The sequence below is a fragment of the Dromaius novaehollandiae genome, chromosome 2, assembly GCF_036370855.1.
Source record: "Dromaius novaehollandiae isolate bDroNov1 chromosome 2, bDroNov1.hap1, whole genome shotgun sequence".
Classification (NCBI taxonomy): domain Eukaryota; kingdom Metazoa; phylum Chordata; class Aves; order Casuariiformes; family Dromaiidae; genus Dromaius; species Dromaius novaehollandiae.
The window spans coordinates 77,085,973-77,104,395 of record NC_088099.1 but is presented as its reverse complement, the minus strand read 5'-3'; the positions used below and the strand labels follow the sequence as shown (position 1 = coordinate 77,104,395).

The window sequence follows — 18,423 nt, the reverse complement described above, 5'->3', positions numbered from 1 at the left end:
TGAGTTTGTATTTTGCCCAATTAATCATAAAATCACAAATCTGGTGGCTATGCCACCAGAACAGTTTCACACTACTTTTGATGGGGAACTACTGAGATACTCAATCTTTTTCTTGTCTTCTACAAACCAGAAATTTCCTGCAGAGCTCAAATAACTGTAGAATTCAGAAGAATTTCCCCTCCCTTTTTGCATGTATATATGTGGGCACACACCCACTTTTAAACTGTCCAGACTATTTTCTACTACTCATTCCACAAACTTCAACAAGAATGCCTTCACAGTTATAACTCTTCATAACCGTACTCTATTGATACTTCTCCCAAAATATTGGGGAGAAAGAAAAGCTGCCTCTTACAATAGAGGGTAAGCATAGTTTTCGATGTTGTTTTGAGGAAAGACTTCTACTTGATGTCTGAAACTTACACTCATGTATTTTAGGGCAGTGTCCCAAATCGTCTTCTGAGCAACAGCTTCTGCAAGATAACACGCTTTGTGAACTATCATTCATGATCAATATCTTTATCGTACACGTCTAGCACCGTCACTCATTTCTCTTTTGTCTGAGCATCATGTACTTTTACACTTAACAAAGGAATGCTGAAACCAAATTTTGGGGTGGGAGGGGGATGTCAGGCTTTTCACTGGCACGTTTGCACATTATCTAAGCTACAGCTTCAAGTAAACAAGCAGCCTGTACCTCGATTCTCAAATGGCTTCAGATTTCATCACTCTAGCTTAACATCACAACATACCTTCCAGAGAGTTCATCTAATATATCAGACTACAAATTACCCAGAATCTCAAGTCCAATTTATACCTTTTTGAGGCTAAGAATGAACCACTGCATCAAGACAAACTACTGAAGTAGACTCCAACCCACACTGTAGTCTAGGTAATTCTTCCCGCTGAAGGAGCAGCAACACTTACAAGGGTCAAGGTATCATCCCACCATTACCTCAGCCCACTGTTCCAGTCTCCCAGGTCATAACTCATACCGCCACCAACAAATACTTAGATCTTAAGTTTACATGACTGGCTCCCAAAGAATTTTTCCTCTCAAAAAAGATGTCCACCAGGATTTGAGCAACACTGACAATTATCCTAAACACACATTCCATAACATAAGCTACAATCTGAAGCAATTCACATGCAGAACAGAGGGCTAGCATAATCTGAAAAATTTTCTTGAAGGAAAAAAAAAAAAAAAAACAAAATACCACACAGCTACAAAAGTCAAAATCCATTAAAATCATCTCTGAAAATATCCATACTGCCTTTTTCTGATGAGGCTCGTCATGCTGTCTGAAGAAGCAGAAACCCACGCTACTGTGTTTTTTAATTTTGTGTTTACATGATGGCTATAGGAGTTGCATAGGTGTATCCCTCCTTTACTTCAAAACATAAATCAAGATTGGTATAAACCAGTATGCTAACTTGAATTTACTGTATTAGACACTCCAATCATCTCAGCTCTTCCCCCACCTTCTGTTTCAAAGGCGACAAATTCCTTCAGTTGTATATTTGACTTTGGGACTACCAGATAAGTACTCTGATTGCCTACATGAGATCTATTGTATCTTTTCAAGTCCCTTAGGCCATCTGCCAGGAAACACTACAAAACAGAAATGAAACCTGGCCTTGGGAGGTTTGGTAGGTTAGCTCAGGTATTTGTTATTCCCCTTACAAAAATCAAGCATTTTCTTTCAGTTCAAATTCACTTAAGGCATTTTTGCCTGCTGCCTTTTCATACAAAAAGCACTACATCCATGTTACTGCTAAGTATTTCATAATACTGCATCAATTCTCCCCAGTTAAAGTACTCCTCTCATAACACGTGCACACAATCATAAGACTTGGTAATACTCAGAGGAGGCAGAGCTGAAAAGGACCTTGAGGGGGCATTTAAACCAAGTAACCTTTCCCCATGGGTAGTGTTAACAGCAGCTTGCGTACTGGACCAAAAGAGGTATAAGAAAAGGTATCAATGTTCTACATCAAAGTCAGCTAAAAAGAAGGTGGGAACCAGCAATCTAGACCACCTTCTGCTGTAAAGGGGCATTCACAACAGTCATTCCTATTCTGACCGTCTAGAAAAATTGCTCTCCTGAGGAGAGTCACCAACATCCTCTCTGAACCACTTCCACTTTGTCTTGTGCAAAGATAACTCTTTCAGACTGGTATTTTTTTCCCCAGCTGAAACGGTAGGAATACAATGAAATCCTCATGCTTGCTTACAGTTTCAAGTTTATTTATACTTCATTTATGAACCCAAAACTTGTTATCATACTGAGTTATTTTGCTTACTGAAGGCGCAGTAGCACTACAATCTAAGTAACTTCCTAAATTATTTATATCCCTATTAACCCTATTATTATTTATATATTATATTAATCCCTAAATATCCCTATTAACACACATTACAGGAATGGTCAGACCCAATGCGATCAGCAGTTCACTTTCCTGTCCTCTTTTTAAGGGGGGCCAATAACACGTTTCAAAAGAAAGAACAAGAGTCCCCTAAACAGTCTGCTTTGCAACACCTACTAAGCAATGGAAGCTGGCTTAGAATGTGGCTTCTGTCTGAAAGCACAAAGACTTAAATTTTAAAAAATAGTAGATTTGAATGTATTTTTTAAAATTCAGAAACCACTTTAAAAGGAAATAAGCGTGCAGTAGAATTAAGACTCCAATACATACTTTAATTCATAAGACTTCTGTACCATAAATCCTAATTCTGAATTCATAGAAATGTTAATAAGACAAACTCTCCTCCAGCGACATATATATTGAAATATTTGCTCATTTACAAGAGAACACAGTAAATCCATGCTACCAAGTGGGTTTCCAAAGTTGCTGCTTAACAAAAAACCCTCACATACCCCTTCCTAATAATCAATATACAGAAAGACTTTCTAAAGTTCTTTAGCAAAGGTCGCTTTTTCTAGGCATTACACTTAGAAGATAGTTGCAAAATTTTTAAGGTAAGTGAATTACTAAACTGAACACACCAAAACCATAGAAGATTTTAAAAACAAGCAATAAAACAGAACTTAGATTTTTACTGGTTATGAAAGTAGGAGGTTTTAGAAAATGAAATAGAATATTAGCTTAGATCTACATTTAACATATGTTCCACGCCGGCTTAATGAGGAAAAACAGCTTGATGACTAAACCTACACATTTCAGCTGTAATTACCTTCCACAATATCAATAAATTGGTATAAATCATAATATATACAGAGGTTTAATATACTGATAATGTTTAAAATTTGTATTTAATCATATTAGGGCCTAACTATCACTTTCCAGAAAAACATCTTTATCCTGGCTATAATAGCAGACAGAATGACGGCTTTCTCATTAAGCATCAAACATTTGGCAGTGCATCAATTATTCTCTTTAATTTGCTTTGCCCTTAGAAGCTGGTGTGAGCTGTTGGGACCTGCAGTATGCTTCAATAATAGTGCATTAAATGGAAGGTATCTATGCCTGGCTGACCATTCTGAAAGCTGTTTAGAGTGGTCTGAAACCAGCTTTGTGGGTTCCCTACAGGGTCTTGGTTTCAAATAGAAACAGATCATTTGCAATGCAAAAAACCTACCATAGATCATCATCCTAATAGTGAACTAATAATGGTACAAAACCTGCAGGCATTAACCGCCCTAAAAAACACAAAAACCCACCCCAAAACAAAACAAAACAAGACAACACAGTATCTCCACAATCTTGACTCCAACATATAGTAAACTACTGCAGAAGACCCATGATGGATAGTATAGTAACATCCATCCTTCTCACTAGAAAGCTGCTATCACTTGCGTTAAAGTTGAAGTTTTAATTTGACAATTGTAGATTATACCCAATTCCTGTGTGCCGTGAAATGCACTACTGCATATATCCCAGCAAATGAATACTGGAAATCTGGAATCATGCCTATGGCTTTGCTATTTTAACTCAAAAAGGCAACTAAGGGAGGAAGACTTGGTCTGTCATGTTAGATTTTATTTTTACTTCTCATGTTTTACAGCTTGTGTAGCAGAAGTCATGTTCATCTACTTCTTAACTCAAGGACACAAAGACTAAATATAGTAAGTACAGAGAGCTCATAGTATGCCAGTAATAAATAGACAGACCAAGACTCTTCACTGTCTCATACTACTTAGTCCACTACAGCTAATCTCAGGCCAAGGAGGACAATCTCTACTGTGTCATCTCCTCCTCCATCCAGGCCTTGGCTCTCTGTAATAGGCTCCAATGAGCTCCATTCAATGAGCATATGAGATTAAACAAGCTTCTAAAGTGCTTCAAATACTTGGAAAAAAGTTTTAAGGCACACAGCTGTTAAGACAAGAACATCTCATGATTAAACACTAGGCATCCAGTATCCCAAAGACTGTCTTCTCCTACAAAATTTCCTGTTTCCACTTCAAAGCAATGAAAATGCTAAAAATACAAAAGTAACTGCCAAAGCCATTAGCCATCATCAGCCTTCTTGAAAATGGTTGCTGAAACTTGAAAGTTATTCTCTCCCCCAAAAAGATTAACACTAAAAAATTAAACAAAAAAAACTCCCCCAAAACAGCAAAAGAATACCACCAAACAAAGTAGGAACTTCAGTTGTTGATATAAATGTAAACAACACAGGCTGGTTTTAACTATCACTGATTAAAGTGATAGAATATATAAAACAGTATATACAAAAGTTTATTTCAATTATGTAGAGTGATTAGTTTAATAATCTGATATAAAAACAATCAAGAAATTTGCTATAACTGTATTATTTTCACAGTAGCAGTAAAGATCAGGGGTGGTTTATTTGTATAGATCTTGCAATAGATCTCAGAAAAAAACAAAGATAAATTCAGTAAGAAAATTTCAGCAAAGGCTGCATGATAAAGACTTCACCTTTAATATACTCCTCCAAAGAATTTCTTTGACTTAATTCATTACCTGAAAACTGACTTTTAAGATGGTAAGTTTGAATACTTAAAGCTACACTTTTGCTTAAAATCTCCCAAGCACAGCACGCATCATACAGAAAGACGACTCGAACTAGAAGGGAACACTGGGTATGAAAGAGAAGGAAGCTGATGTACAATCAATTATTTTAGATCTGGGAAGGTATTCCTGGCTCTGAATTCCATGATTCTAGAAGAATTTGTTTCAGAAAGTAAGCAGGAAAACATTCATTTAACAGAGAAACATTATTATGAGAAAGGAAAAACAATATTTGACTTAAACGCTAAAAACACACCCTATGAATTACTTTAAACAGAGATACCCCGTCCATTTTGCTGCTACTCTAGAAATGCTACGGGCAGTTGTAGAAATACACTGTTCTATAGCATATGTACAACACAAAAAAATGTCTGCTTGGAGGAGGAGAAGATCTTTTTTCCAGATGAGGTTATAAAAGGGGTCCTAAATTCCAGTGATTTGAGGATGTAATCCCACAGGCTTTTAACTTTTCTGCAACTATGTATATTGGTCTTACTGATCTTTGGGAAGGGCCAAAAGAGAATCTCCTTGCTAACTCCTGACCATTTGAAGAATCAGCTTTGGAATTTCAGATTCTGAGTTGATACAGTTTGCCACATTAAAAGTATTTTTTGTGTTTGACATTCCTTTCAAGATTGTAAGACAGGTGCTTTTATAGTTGGGCAACAACATGTATGCACACAAAATAGAGCACAAATAGTGGCATCAGTGGAATATGCTGAAGTGTATTCACTCACTTTGAAGTCTGCAAGTAAGAACAAAGACATTTCAAGCCAAGAATTCTCTTTATAGGGAAGAATCCTTTCTAACACCAAAGAAGTTAAATTGTCAAAACGGGGCGGGGGGGGGGGGGGATGAAATCAGTTACATTTCAGAGATATGCAATTGACTTTTTTTTGTCCTACAAGGTTTTCTCTTTAGATTTTTGTAACATGCAGAGCACTAAATCACCACTATTACGTAAACAGTAAGTTCCCGAGATTGGGATAGACTCATACCTACAGATACAAACTAATGACTCCATACAGTGATTCCTCAGACTTCCCACTGTGATTCTTCTTATAAATGAAGAGTTTTGTGAAGTCTAAATTCATAATCAATATAGGTTAGAACTCAACTTCTGCTGCAATTTGAAACCACTTGCAACTGTTACTACTCTGGGAATTGCAAGCTACTATGCAGAAACCATGCCTGAAAATGCTGTTCTTTTGGAAAGCATAAAACAGTAAAGCTGCCAATATTATACTACAGAAAGCACCCTAATAAGATCTCATTGCAATCCATTTGTCTTTCAACTGGTAACTGATGTTCCTGACTTTTTACTTATTATTGAATTAAAAAACAACTTTTGGGATTATTACTGGAATAAAATGAGTAAGTTCGGCACAGCATCCATTTTCATGTATTTCTGGGGAAGAACAAAAAAACAGTTGTTGATAGATGTACAAACAGCAAAGCACTAGTGGCTGTGTGAAAGACAACATGCATACTTCCAGCTTGTACCATTGGTCACACCATGACACCTAGTCAGAATGGGCTGAGCTGAACATTTTGCTGATGCTGATAATGGAGGAGGATCTTCTGGGTTGCAAAGTCCTACACCATTTGTTGCACTCCGGCCTCTCCGACCTCTCAATGAGCCACTTCAATTCACAATTGCAGACATTTTTTCCTGTTAAATGAGATAGGCTGAACTGATATAAGGGCACCTTTACTGATGTGGTGAAGAAGCAAGGCTGGAGAGTGCCCTAACAAATCTGGCAGGAGAGGTCTGTTGATGTATACAAGCAATTCTCTCTGGGCTAAATAATGGGGCAGGTCTAACTATACCTTGGAGATTGCTGTCTATTATATTCCTCAATACAGTGAATAACTTACTGGCAGGATATTACAGAAAGAACTATATCATGATTTACTTACAGTGCTGATCACAGTCTACTCTGGCAAACACTACTTGATTCTTATCTGGGTATTCCTCCTTAATTACATTGGAAGCTTCCTCAAAAATAGGATGCAGCATTTGGCTAAAGCGGCACCTATGGAAAGAATACAAATTCATAATTTCAAAATATTAACTTGAAATCTTTTGACTGATGACTCAGGGAATAGTTCAGTCTTTGCAGGGGAGAGGGAGGGGGAGGGGGAGGGGGAAGGGGAGAGACACTACTACAAAAGAATAAAAACTTGAAGTCATCCCAGTAATTGATTGGATAAAAATAGGCTCAAAAGTAACTTGATTAATTCAGGTGGAAAAAAAAATGTCATTCTACATGAATACATAATTCAAGATGTGCCCCTCTGCTTTATCAGCTTAAGAAACGCCATTGATATGTTTCTTAAGGTAACCTTTTAGGAAATCCATTCTATTCAGAAAGTCTGTTAATTTGTTTTTCTACCTGAATTATCCCTGGGGAATGAGGTTTAAATATTGACCAATACTTAAAAAAAAAATCACCCTCAAAAAATTATTGCAGAGATAGTATTATATGGGTCAACATTAGAAGTTGTATTGCTTATTATATTATTGCTCAAATTAGGTGGAAATTATACCTAGAATTTAGGCATGCTGCTATTACTGTATTATGAAGACAAAAGATTTCTATGGATCCCTTCTTGCAGTCAGGTCAGATTTTGAAGCAAATCCTCCGTTTCTGGCCTTAGAAAATGCAGAAGGAGTAAAGAGAGGCCCCACATGGGCCACTTTTGGTGGCTTTGAGGAGGTTAGATTATCATTAGTGCATAAGCATGTTATTAATTTGTCACTAAACTTAGTTATCTTCTGTTCTTCTAGACACATTACAGAATTTACAATGGAAGATCAGTAATGGCACTGCAGAAGCAGTCAGAATGAGACCTCAAGGAGCATCTAAAAGGTGACTTGCAATGCTTACACCAGCAAACCCTCCAAATGAAGAGGCATTTTTTACTGTCAAAATATGAATGAAGTGTAAGCCCATTTTCCAGAAAGAAATCTACCTTTTGCCAGTGCAGTTGTGTTAAACTTTTATGTGCATATATATGTTACATATGGCTTCCCTGCCTTCCCGCTCTCTTCCACCCTTACAGCAGAGTATCTATGTCAGCAAAACTGATCTGTTCTCATTCAAGTTTGTGTTATATCATGGCTTGGGAGTATGCTACATGGGGATTTATGACTGAATATCTACATATAATGATCTTAATTAAGACTGAATGTTTTAAATTTATGACCTATTATAATGTGATTGAACTTGCAAGCATATCCAAACCTTTAAATTCTGAGCAAACCTATTAAAGAGAAGATCCCGTAACAGTGGGAAATGCAGAAACAGCACTGCTTATAAGTTCAGAACAGGTCTCTTAATACCTTGCTATAAGTTTTAAAATACTAGTATCTTCCCTAGATCACTGGAAGTATTGGGGCAGTGATTTTCAGCCTTCTGCAATTTGCCTTTTCCAAAATCCCAAGTAATTTTTCAGTGGTGATACAGAAACTAAATTTCAGCATATTAACTTTACTCTTAATGTGCTTGCATTCTTGGTTGTCTTTAATAAAATAGCCTATGATCTGCCAGGGATCTGCAGACCACAGGTGAAAATAAGCCATCTTGAAAGTTAATTATTTAAATGAAAATAAAGACACATAATAATTAGGAAGACCTATCTACATTGTCCTGATTCCCAGTCAGAATAATTAAGGAAAAGGGTTTTTTTCCCCCTTTTTTAAAAATTTTATAAACAGTCTTTACACTATAATTCTAAACAACAGAAGAGACTGGGCTTAATATCTACCTAACTGTACTGTCATTATACAAAAGTACAAATAGCTTATGTGGTAAATGAATGCAACCTCTCTCAAAAAAATTTCTATTTAAACATGCCTAGCATCAATTTAGTTTGTGTAAGCAAGTGAACAGATGCAAAATAATCAACATAAGAATTGGCTTTGAAATGGCAGAGGTAGATACAGAAATTTTTAAGCTGATTTGGTATCATGTCCATCTTTATGCAAAGTTTAAGTGAAGGTATTGAAAACTTTTTTATTGAGAATTTCATTCTACATGAAAAGATTGGGTAGGAATTTTTCCCAATCACTTTTAAAAATGATTTAAATTAGCCTGCTACCAGTTGAATGAATTATCAGTAAAGGCAAACAGTTAATTTGTCAATTTAAATCTGCATGCTTTTTATTTTGAGACTGTACGGACCTCTGAAGACCTACATAGTGGAATGTGAGAGAGGCAAATGGAATCGAAAGTCTAATCATCTAGAAGACCTAATTTGGATAGCTGACAGTTTATGCTCTCAAAGCAGGGGAGAAGCGGGGAAAAGAATACTTACAGTGTAATATTGTTACTTATATATTGATTTATATTGCAAAACTATTTACATCCATGATTACTTTAATCAAAGGAGAGAAAAAGTCAATTTATTTTTCTAGCCTCATTGTCTATATTAATTTGCATGTTAAATTTTATTTTCCTTGAACACTCAGTTTCCTCCTTGCTAAAAGTTCCTTTAGAAATATTAACAGCAGAACAAAACAGAACAAATAAAATGACCTCTTACACAATAAAAAGTGGGTTACAGTATTTAAATGAATTCTAACAATGTTTTTGTACGCAAGGAAAAAAAAATCAAGTAAACAGATCCTTCTAAGTGTGTCTTTCATAACATCTAATTAATCTGACCCCAAATTCTTTCCTTTTCCAGCTGCTCAATTTTCATTCCTCACTTATAATATCTCAAGTTCTCTACATGAAGGGTCTTCCAAATTAGAGAAAGATTTGATTTTTCAAGGCAACTTCAGGTTTTCTGGCACACGTGTATGGGATCAACACAGAAGGAAGCAAAAAACCAGGATCTTCTGGACCATCCTATGTTCGAGAGCAAAAAGCTAACAAAAAACATCCTGCTAAGAGGAAGAACCTTCAGTTATGCAATATGCCATTCCCTACAACCACAGAACCCTTTTTGCCTCTGATGGATTTTCTGACAGAAACAAAAGATGGTAGAGTAGCAGAAGGGGAACTTATCAAAGTATTAAAAAAAAAACATATAAGAACTGCTTTTAAAGTCACATACCACTGCATCTCAGATTAGAATACTATTGTCAAACATGACTGATTCCAACAGGCAAAAGTTTAAACATAGGAGGAAAAAATAAAAACTTGTATAACTTACCAATCAGCATAAAAATTAACTAAAGCAACGTCTGCATTGTCTGGGAGGAAAGAAAAACAAAAAACAAAAACCCAATGTCACATCATAAGGCAAACTTCTTAGAGCACTTTAATCCAAGATTATAAAAGTATGCATAAGAACTGTAAAAACAGTATTTCTAGATTATACAACATTCAGCTTAGTCTGATTGTTAGAAAACTACTAGGATAAACCTTATCTGAAATGTAATCTATAGTAAGTGGAAAGAGTGATGGAAGAGGCCTTTAGTCAAGTATTTTATTGACTTTATTGATGATATTATAAAGATGTCAATACTTAAGGCATTAAGATACAAAAGTAGTAAGTGACATAAGAGACAAAAAGTAATTCTGGATTTACCATTACAGCACTCAAAACCAGAACCCGTACTCTAATATACTTTTTAAGCATTAATTAGATTATCCACAAATATTTAGAAAAAAGTTAAAAGCTGAAATGTCAGCTATTTGGATTAGAAGAATGACAATATGTTGCCTGCCTATGCAACTTGGTCTGGTCACTCCTCCTCTGCCTTACTTGCTGTGAAGCTGGATACCAAGGCAAAAGGTGGCAGGCAAATTTCTCCTCCCCAAAAAGGAAAATGCTAAGGGACGCTGGGGAGGGGGAGGGGAGCCACAGGGGGAAGACACACTATAGGGATATATGATGGAGCAGTGAAATAATGCTCCTATACATTAGTTTTTAAAACACATATAAAGGAAATATCAAAACTAGAAAGACACATACACTTCTTTATTTCCCAACCAAGAATAAATTATGATCTTTACGCAATTTACGTAAAGTATGATCTTCATGATAACCACCTTCTAAACTGATTTTTGAGTAATGGAACAAATATTGAAAAAATACAGATTTAAATAAATACTAGTACCACAGAATACAAGTCACAGCTTTATAAAGCAGAAACGTTGCTAGACAAATAAGTTTGCTCTGTTGACAAAATTACAAAGCATGCAAAGATTAAGATGTTAAGTACAGCATGTCATGTACTGGAAAGATGACTTTTAAGAAGACTCGGAAAAACTACAGTTTTAATTAGAAGTATAGCTTTAATATTTTCATCATCTGCCAGGAAAGCAGTGGTGAACAAGCAATTAACGAAAACTCAGCACATAGAGATGCTTAGGGGAACCCCCAAGGCAATGAGTATTTACTGTAAGTATTAGGATGAAATTTAAAAACTACTTACACTTGGTACAATTTTTTTTACAGTGTTTATTTTCCCTATTATGAATAAAATATTTCATGATGGGACTTTATGACAGTACATTTTTCAGTGTATAAAAGGTATTTAAAAATAGATCTTATATGATCCAGTCATACATTTACTACACAAAGCAATCCTGCAATATTAGGCAGATTAAAACAAAATACCTCCTTTGTATTTTTAATCAATATTTTTGAAGCATAAAGCAATAACTGTTTTCACGCGAAGAGAACCAAATACAGGCAAATCGCGTACTTTTCACGACAAAAAGGTTTCAGACAAGGAATATGTATCTGATTACTTTAAGACAGCTGAGGAAATACTAACTTATGGGTCTCTTTCCTATGAACCACCAAAGTCAAGATAAAGTTTAACAAGACGAAAGGCATATTTAACAAGCAACACTCCTGTTGGAACACTCAAGCAACACTCAAACAACCCATCACCATAGGTTTCAGTTGCTGCTATTATTCGGGAGCTCTTAAAATGCTCTGTTGGCAGCTTTTGCTTCTATAACAAAGCATTCCCAAAGAAAACACCAGGTATTTTTCTTAGATACTTATAACCCTCATTAAGATTACAGCAAAGAAATTCATGAAGTGACACATCAGTTTGGACAGCTAATTTTGATCATAGGTACTTAATATTCTATTTAGATTGCAATGCATTTTTGAAGTTAGCGTACGTATTTAATAATATTGCGGGATTGACATAGATAAATGACTGTTGACATGCAAAGAAAAAAAAGATTCAAAGTACTCACTTAAAATGTCATCTATATTTCCACTATCTAGACTTGTTATTTCACTTCTTGTTGGACTAACAAGCCAAGACACCTAAAGAGAGAAACCAAATCAGTCAATAATAAAGTAGTAATGTATTTACAATTTTAAACACAACACTTCAAGACCTAGAGGACAGAAAGGAGGCAGAACAAACAGTAAAATAACAACAGTTCCGTTAATGCATTTCAGATGCTGCACTACCACAAATATAGAAGTAAACATTTGCAGATATATAACATCCTTGCACAGCTAAAGTAAGATTCTGTTTCTCTTCATACTTCATATTATCATCTTCTATTATGCTGGCAGAAATATTATTGCTAATATTTGTACCTTTAAGAGTGGCTTCTATTCATAAATTCACTCTGAAGTGTGAAATAAACCACACATTTTAGTCATCTAATTATCCCACATGACCCAGAAGTAGGTAGGAACAGCAGCTTTACCTAAAGAAAAGGAATTCCTCATGTTACTAACAGGGCTTGTCTGGCAAAAAAGTTTCTCATTAGGTAAAGCTTGCGATTGCTTCCATTTTCCTTGCTGTTAAGAATTTTTGTGCATCTAAATAAACTAATCACAGTTTTCTATCCCCTTCCATAATTTTTCTTAATACTGCCTCAGTTCTAGTATGTAATTGGCACAAACGTGTCAGACTTTATAAACTGAGAAACCATATCAGCCAAATGATTCAACTGCAAAGCAACACATGTACTACTCTCAGTGCAACTACGATAGCAATATGCAGAAGAACACGTCATATTCACTGCAATAGGCACAGTCCTTTTACCTCAAATAGAGGGAAAAAAGGGTTAAAGTTGCTGCTTTATTCCAGATGAGAGCGTTACACTCTCTCATAATGACAGGCACCGAGCTACATTTTATTTTCACTTTGGGAGAGATAAGTGTAGGAGTTTTGGACATGGACAATACAGATTCTGGCTTCGGACATGAATGTCTCCTTCCTGAGAAAGCTGATCTAAAAGGTAGCCCTTCTCCAAGCAGGGCCGGGGATCCAAGCAGATGATCTACTGAGATGCCTTCCAACCTAAGTTTTCCATGATTGTGATTTCTCGACTGATGGAGAAGATAGGAAAGGAAGGTTTTCACTAGAGAATTGAAAATACATGCTAAATGAGAACTCTGGTAGAGAGCAGAGATTCCAAATGATATCTGAAGAATTAGTCCTTGCACTGAGACAGAATTGAACACGAAATATACAATACCTAAATTCACAGAGCCTTAGATTTAATCCTTGTAGCGGCACAGAAAACCTGTGCTGAAGCAGAGGTGATAGCTGCTTTTACTACTGACACCAAAGAAATATTCATCTGGAAACACAAAGAGCACTTGAACAATGCCACATAGAGCAGTTGCAACACTGTGATATACGGATTGCGCTGTATTTACGGAAAAACCCAAGACTTCTCCTATACTAGAACCATGCCAATGTTTGACTAGCTAAGGGTATGACTTAGATTTAGGAAGCACCTCAAGTAGCAAGCCCCCAAGATACTGATTTTTGACACTGGTTCCAATTCATTGCAAGACTAATTCAATGTCAAACTTCAAGTTTTCTAGCATTCAGTGCAAGCGTATATCAAATACTGGCCTCTGAAAAACATTAGACATACTGGCTGTCTGCTTTCATTACGATCAGCTTAGAAAATTCTGGGCGTCTTTTGCAGCCATGCATTGCTAACAGCTCTCAAACTACCCTTGTAAATGGCACGTAGGTGAAGTTTGCAGCAATCATTTTCAATCTCTTCTAATTTGTGGATCACTAAATATTTCTCAGTGAAGGTACCGATCCTACTGATCATATTTCCCATATAGAGACCAATGTGTAGCATACTCAGTCCATCTTAGCCCTGTACAGCAGTCTATAGGCTACATGCTGAAAACTCACTCATTTCCATAACACAAAACATGGATCAGTGCATCGCAGTTGCTGCTCAGGCTCAGGTAAGATTCTAGTATTTGATGCAAGTCCAAGATCTGTGGAGGAATTTGCACAGCATTCCCGTGGTGCTTGAAATCCGCTAGAGACAAAGGGGTCAACTGCAGCTTTAGGATGACCAGTATAGAAACAAAACTAGTGGTTAAGCTGTAAGGCCCTTAGCTGAAACTGATGGCAGAAAGGAATGGTCTGCCAGAAAGGTGACCCATGTGAAGCACAAGTTGTAGCAGGTCAAATCAGGGAAGTTCCTTTGGAGATGTTGGTGTAGCTAATACCCGTGGTGTAGCTAATACCCGTGGTGTAGCTGACTGTTGATCAGCAAGAAGAAAAAGAGGACCCTGTCTTCACTGTGTGCAGAGAAGCTATGCATGTGGACCCTGGTCCGCAACAGTGAGAGTGCCCACATATGTGTGTTGGCTGCTGGCCACCATCAGCATGGGTACCTCCTCCTCACCAGTGGGGTGATGCGTGGGGGCACAACCTCTGTGCCATTACCACGTGAGGCACTGACAGCTAGAAAGGCGATGGGTTTGTAACAATGGGTCAGGTAAGCGTGAAAATGAGCTGGCTGGGTTTGTGTTTGCATGGGTATGCAATTACACGTTGTTGCAAGTGTTCGGTTAGATATCATTCATATATAATTGAAGCATTAGCAGTAAGATTAACAGTAACAGTTAAAATACTGTTTTATTAACAAAGAATAGTACATCTCAATATATGAGCTTTTGTTAGTCACCATCCAATCTAACCACAGGTCACACTACAAATCCATCTGTAAATTCCAGGGCTTCAGTCACCCTGTAAGAAGATCTCAAAGGCCTCTGATTGTATCCTTGAAGACAACAGGGTTACTAATCCTGATTATAATCTTGGGCAGTAGTTGTTTGCAGGGAAAATCCACAGAAGCCTCTAGAAAGGGGGAACCTTTTAGTTGTTGCCCACAGCTCTGCATCAGTATTCACACCTGGAAAGAACCTCTGCAACAGGCTTCAGCGAAACTATTTTCCCCAGGAGCTTCAGCACTTGATATCATCTTAACATAGCAAACTGGATAGATACCAATTTCTTAAACACACATAGATTTTTCCGCTACAGTTTTACAGTAGCAACACCCCCACTTTCTTAAAGCAAATCTTATCTCACATATGCTAGTTATGATAAACTAAACATAAATTAAATCTAACACAGATAAGCATAACATTTGCAATCAGAAAATAGGCCATGTTATTTAGCATACATACTTATATGGATAGGAACTGTATTTTCATTTGTAGATTGCTACAATACACCTTAGCTTACAATGCAAATATTTAACTGGGAAGTCAAGTGCAGGGTTTATTAGCCAATAAAATAAAATTCTCTACTAGACTGTGCTACATACAGAAAAACAAAATAAAACTAATACTTCTTTATGGCAAGAATAAAATTTTTGATTGCTTTCTTAACTCCTATTGCAGAAAAATATGGTACAAAATGCATCTACTCAAAGTCTCCAAATCATCTTTATATATTCAAGGTGAAAATGAAATTAAGCTGTATATCCTATTGCCCCTCCATACTAAAAACAGCAGAGAAATACTGAGACTAACAACCTCTTTCCCCAGAAGCTACACAAAACATGAGATAATCAAAATACCCACTTTTTCGCTAGAAATATGAAATACTCTGTATAGCAGAATATGTTCATAACTATTTTTTTTTAATATTTTAGGCTGACCAAATAATTGTGGATGGCAAAATCTTCACAACAGGTAGACAGACTCGAGGAAAAAGAAATTTCATTAAGAAGTGCCAATAAATACGCAAGGCTCACTTCAGCTGAAGGTATACTGTCCGTAAGGAAGAAAGCACACCCTTTTGGCCCCGTAATCTTGCTGTCCCATGAGATGGGAAAGGGTTTATGATATTACTAATATTAATATTTAACATGAGGAATACAAATTCTTATTTAAATTGCTAAGAAGCTATAATGTTTTGAGAATATTATCTGACCTTTGATGAGGCCAGTGAACAATACCCATGGGCAGAAAACAAGATATCAAGGAAATCATTTTTGAATGTCAGTTGCACACGTTGTCAAAAGACAGGCACTGAACACATTCTCAAAAACACACTAGCTAAAGAAAAGATCTTCAGAACTTTTTCCTTTAAATGCAAACTTTATTACTTAAATATGAACTAAACATGCAAAGTATCCCAACACTCAAAACAGGGGAACATAAAGCCACAATATTTTTAACTTGTTTCTTGGTGGGTATCTCGGCCCTACCAAATTAACTAGTACTAAATGTACTATTTTCTAAGACTTTTATCAAGTAAATGGCTATTAAAATACTTACTAGCAATCAAGGCTTTGTTGTATGATACTGTTAACCTGTACCACTCTAAAGCGTTCTTCCTTGCAATTGAGAAGTACCATATCTGTTTCAGTATTAATGCAGTTTGCATTCCACTGGCCTACATCAGAAGGACACATGAATAACCATTCACATTTGTAACTTAAAAAAATACATATTTTTCCAAACCAACCTCACAAGATAACCTAAGATGCCTTCTTCAGTGAGTCTGTGGCTATCTTGCAAAAATTATTCAAAAGCAAAATTGGTTTTGTAAGTATTCCTGAAAACAATTGCTGCCCTTATATTGGATAAATTTGACTGTATTTTGATATGATTCTGGCATGCTGCTGCTCTGAGATTTCATACTTTTTAGATACCTAGATTATTAAAATATGACAGCAAAACTAACTAGTTATGAAAAAAAGTTTGCCAGGAAGAATAAAAACAAAGATAGAGTATTAAGATACTAAAACAGAAGCATGAAAGTGCACAAGTCAGATGAAGATGCATTTATAATATACTCTAAAACATTTAAGTCTGTACAGAAAAATGACAAAACCTAATACAGACCAAAACAAATGAGTACAGAAAGTATGTGTGCGCTTACAGAATACATTGTTGAGAAAAAGAAAAAACCCCCCAACAACTTAACAATGCCTACACAAAAATAAAATTGGGGGGGGAGGGGGAAAAGAGAAGGAGGAAGAGACAAACATATTTGCACTTCTGTTATCAGATATCCTGTCAAATAAAACAGGAATATATTTGTTCATTTTCTTGGAAGTTTCTGAAGATTACTCTGCTTGTGTTTTTATCAGGAAGCTTAATACAGAAAGCCTAGTATTTCTGATCCAGTTCCTCCAGCCATAAAATCTTTTAAAACCATGCAGTGATATCACAGGCATTTGTTCAGAATTTCCCCCCAAATCTGTAGGTTTAATTCTGGTATCAGTGAGTGGACAACTGCACGAGGAACAGCTTTTAAAACAACACAGGGAAGGACAGAACTGACAGCTCTGATAACAAAATAGCTCGCTTCAAGTCAGAGAATGACTTATCCAGTTCTAGAAGGAGCCTGTACTGGTTGCTTCTGAGGAATAAATACAAAATAGCTGACCTTTATTTTGATTTTTTTTTTCCAATGCAAAACCTCAGAGCACTGCTCAAAAGGAGACTACCTTCAACATATGACACATGGCTACACAAGCAGGCTTGCACAAAACAAAATGCCCCAGAGAAAAATTGTTCCATTCAGCCACCAAAGGAGGACCTCGGACCTAAAATGTCAGACTTCATATTCGTCAAAAACAAAATAAAAATACACCTAACTTAAACCGGTCTCCTGTCGACAATGTTGCACTTCAACAGCCACTGCACACATCCAATTAACAAAGTTGACACGTTATTCAGAGGATTTAGCTAAACCTTTTATCTACATATTACTCTTACTCTTACCAATTAGTGCTATTAGTTCTCTAACTGGTAACTGGGCAGAAGAGACAGGCCTATATGTTTAGTGACGAGACAGGCCTATATGTTTAGTGACACTTCATTCCCAAATGTATTATATTTTACATTTCTTGCAGAAGAGTCTAGCAGTTTAACTATGCATAGCAGAGTTGTAAAATCACAGGAAGAAAACAATAGGTCTGTTGTATTTCAGTTTTTCATTATTTATTTTTTAATTCACATAATGAGACAGAGGTCCTCACTTTTAAAGCCAACTATGTGGAGAGTATAGATAATCTATTCTTGCTTGGAACATTATGATTGCTAATTAGCATTACATCTTCATTTTTATTTGCTACACTTTCCAAATCCTGAACGCACGCAAGTAAACTGTCTCTCTCTTCTACAACAGAGCGATTTTATGTTTGGCAAGCAGCTTTATCCCACTTTTAATCCAGACTGACATGATGAACTTACTACCCAAAG

At 36.3% G+C, this 18,423-nt stretch overlaps 2 protein-coding genes across 2 annotated transcripts in view; one reads left to right on the top strand and one right to left on the bottom strand.

Annotated features, from left to right (window-relative positions):
• The window catches only part of STX17 (syntaxin 17), a 66,497-nt gene extending 57,866 nt beyond the window's left edge, over window positions 1–8,631 (top strand). Inside the window, exon 8 of the mRNA XM_064506783.1 lies at window positions 7,790–8,631. Within this exon, the coding sequence (XP_064362853.1) occupies window positions 7,790–7,849 (60 nt within the window). The 3' untranslated portion in view covers window positions 7,850–8,631. The remainder of the gene's footprint in view (window positions 1–7,789) is intronic.
• Window positions 1–18,423, bottom strand: part of ERP44 (endoplasmic reticulum protein 44) — a 58,034-nt gene that overhangs the window by 22,037 nt on the left and 17,574 nt on the right. The window contains exons 2-4 of the mRNA XM_026108616.2: window positions 12,171–12,243; window positions 10,162–10,201; window positions 6,919–7,034 (exon numbers count right to left, since the gene is read on the bottom strand). Of these exons, the coding sequence (XP_025964401.1) occupies window positions 6,919–7,034; window positions 10,162–10,201; window positions 12,171–12,243 (229 nt within the window). The remainder of the gene's footprint in view (window positions 1–6,918; window positions 7,035–10,161; window positions 10,202–12,170; window positions 12,244–18,423) is intronic.